The 3,337-nt window shown below is 43.4% G+C and overlaps 1 protein-coding gene across 1 annotated transcript in view; it reads right to left on the bottom strand.

The window, feature by feature from the left end:
- Window positions 1-19: 19 nt before the first annotated feature.
- Window positions 20-3,337, bottom strand: part of LOC119420781 (protein KIBRA) — a 58,876-nt gene continuing 55,558 nt past the window's right edge. The window contains exon 17 of the mRNA XM_037688207.1: window positions 20-215. Coding sequence (XP_037544135.1) covers window positions 20-215 — 196 coding nt within the window. The remainder of the gene's footprint in view (window positions 216-3,337) is intronic.

The raw sequence follows: 3,337 nt of genomic DNA, 5'->3' as shown, positions 1-3,337 counted from the left end.
CCTCCATGTCTCCTTCATGTCACCTCCATGTGTCCTCCATGTCTCCTCCATGTCTCCTCCATGTTTCCTCCATGTCTCCTTCATGTCTCCTCCATGTCTCCTCCATGTCTCCTCCATGTGTCCTTCGTGTCACCTCCATGTCTCCTCCATGTGTCCTTCGTGTCACCTCCATGTTCTTCTCCATGTCCACTCCATGTTCCAGAACTTTTGTTGTTCTGCCAAATCAACAATTTGCCGATTTGAAACCAAAAATCCTTCCGAGTAACCTCGAAGGACTCTCACCACCTCCGGTGGTCGTGCGGCAGTTTGCTGCGGAGGTTTAGGAGGTTTACAGAAGGAGGCCTACAGAGGGGGTTGAAGTTTGGCATATTTGTGTGCCGACACCTCGTCTTCCTCTCCTCCCTCCTCTTCCCCACTTAGCAGAGACTTAAGAAGGTAAGATCTCTCAAAGTGGGAGAATTATACGAAGCTTTCCTCCGGCGCTGAGCTGCAGGAGCTTTTCTCTGAGCAAACAGTGAGGTGAGCAGGCAGGACACGGCTCGCTGAGGGAGATGGAAATCTATGAGCGAGGGCCCGTCTTGCCGAGAGCTGTCATATCTGTTTACTGCTTAGCGCCACGGTGGGTGGCTGGGGACACAAGGTTCTGGCTCGGTGCCACTGTGGATCTTTCTCTCTCCGGTGTTTTCCCTCCTCAAATAATTACAAAGATATAAACGATGGTAATATTTCAGTGCTTCTCACTCGAAGCCCAGGGGGTGAGATGGAGGGAACGCTTTGTGTTTTTGTCTTTTAAATTCTTCAGTCTTCCTGCGTTTGGAGGCAAATATTCACAAAAGATACTGTCTGTTGCAAACATCTCATACACACCCACTTTGTAAAAAACACATTCAACCAAGAGCTTCATCAGAGATTTAGTCCTGGTGAAAGTCAAGACGTTCAGCGAGTTTGTCTGAGGCGCTACTTGTTTTTAATAAATTCAGAGTGTAGAGAGGTTTATACTTATTACAAAGTATGAAACAAGTTACTCTGAGAAGGATTCCAGATGTATTGATATGAAATAAACAAAAACATCAATAGAAACTGTAGCTCAGTCAAAGGCAAGAAGTGCTTGAAAAAAAAATCTGATTTATCCTTTAACTTTATTACTATTCATGTTCCTTTGGGGAAAATTAAACATCTTATTTAAGTGCTTAAAAATACCTTTTTTATTCACAATAAACGAGCCAGTATTTTAGAGTTATCTCAGCCTGAAGTAAAAATATCAAATTTAAATGTTTATCTTTGTATTTTACATCTTTAAGTGTCTTTATTAGGGGGAGTGGTGGTGCGGAGATTAGAGCAGGTGGGCCTGAGGTCAGAAGGTCACCGGGTCAACTGACAACCAACAACAACCGCTGATGTTGTTGTTGGTTGTCAATCGTTCAACATCATTCAAATTACTGACGTCAAAATGTGGTTGGGAAGGTGAAGCACCTACACCTGTCTCCACCATCATCTGCCCCACTCTGGGCCCTTGAGCAAGGCACTTAGCCCCACCATCTGCTCCCCCGGGCGCCCCAAATGGCAGCTCTCTGCTCCACACAGAGGCTGTGGTAGCTCGTGGTCTGTGGTTGTTTCAGGAAAAAAACTGACAAAAAATAAAAACCTTAGAAGGATTTTTAGGTTTAGAAAAACATGTTTATTGACTTCTCCTTGAACAAGTAAATAAATAAAAGGACGAGAAAACAAACGTGTGGCTGATTTCTCCCCTAAAAAGAAAACTTGGTGTTTTTTATTTTTGTGTACATTTGTGTTGTTTGTGTTTTCCTCTGTGCTGTCAACCACGTCACCCTCCGTCAGTAGTTTTCTAGTCAGCCTGCCACGCCCACCTCCACCTGTCACAGCTGCATCCTCTTCCACCATCCGTCCCAGTCCATGCAGCTGTTCAGACTCGGTCATCCTCAGTGGAGCGTCGTGTCACGCCACGTCCCGTTTCCCTCCACTGTCTCTTCAGTCCTCCTCATGCCGATCTTCATGTTTTCCAGCCTTTTTGTTCACTTTTGGAATAAAGCTGTGGGAGTTCAGCTCTGCCAGCTTCCTGCAGTCACAAGTTGACACCAACAAGCCACACCTGTGGACCATCTCCTTGATGAGCTGCAGGAGTACAAAAGGCTGCAGAAGACCTCCAGCCGTCATGGAGCATTACATGCCTGATGTGTTTCTGGACACCTTGCATTTATCTAATGAAAGATAAGACTCACCTTGTGTCCCTTCATGATTTCAGCATTACTTCTGCTGCCTGCCTGTTTCCTGGATTTCCACCGTACGACCTCGAGCTCCCTTATGACTTCTTGGGCTGTCTCCTCACCTTCCAGCCTCTTGCTTACCACGAGCTGGAACTCTCCTCAGACGTCCTCCTTCTGCTCACTGGAACCACTGGATCACCTGCCTCCTCAACAAACCACAAATCCTCCTGTAAGCAAGAGAAGCACCATCATACCATTCCTCTCGTATCTATATTACCTCCTCTCCTTGCTCCCCAGGGTTCCAGTCCCTCCCAGTGAACATCTGATGAAATTTAGCACTTGTAAACAGACACTGTTAAATTATCTGTTCTCTTCAGTCCTTATTCTCTGGGTTCTGTTAATTGTTACAAAAGTGACGTTTTATTTTGGAAATAGATGAGTGTTCTGGGGTTCTGTCCAACAAACCAGAACAAAAATGTGCCACTCTAAAAAAAAAACCTAAACCAGTTTTCTGGTGATTTGGTGGACAGGCAGTTTTCAGGCCTCTGGAGGATTTGTCAAACAGAGTTTAGCTGCTGTAAGTTCAGGTATTAGCTGGTGTTAAAGCGTTCCTTTGCACTTTAATAATCATCGTGTCTGAACATACGAGAAAAACAGCTTTTAAACTTTGGACAAGAAGAACGAAGAGTCGGTCCAGTCCGGATAAAATCCTCCCGTTTCCTCTCAACGTTTGACTTTTCCTCTGAAGGCCCGTTTGTCTCTGCAGAGGGAGGAGGGACAGGGTCTCCTCGCGTCTTTGTATAGTAGAGTGCTGTATGAATGGGTAAATGAGGCACAGTTTGTTGTAAAGAGCTTTTAGTGTCTTGATCAGATAGAAAGGAATATATAAGTACATACATATATAAGTACATATATAAGTACATATATGAGTACATATATATAAGTACATATATAAGTACATATGTGAGTACATATATAAGTACATATATAAGTACATATATAAGTACATATATGAGTACATATATAAGTACATATATGAGTACATATATACAAGTACATATATACAAGTACATATATAAGTACATATATATAAGTACATATATATAAGTACA

Source organism: Nematolebias whitei, chromosome 14 (genome assembly GCF_014905685.2).
Source record: "Nematolebias whitei isolate Nwh7 chromosome 14, NemWhi1, whole genome shotgun sequence".
NCBI lineage: Eukaryota > Metazoa > Chordata > Actinopteri > Cyprinodontiformes > Rivulidae > Nematolebias > Nematolebias whitei.
The sequence above is the reverse complement of the archived record's forward strand: the minus strand, read 5'-3'. Positions and strand labels throughout refer to the sequence as shown.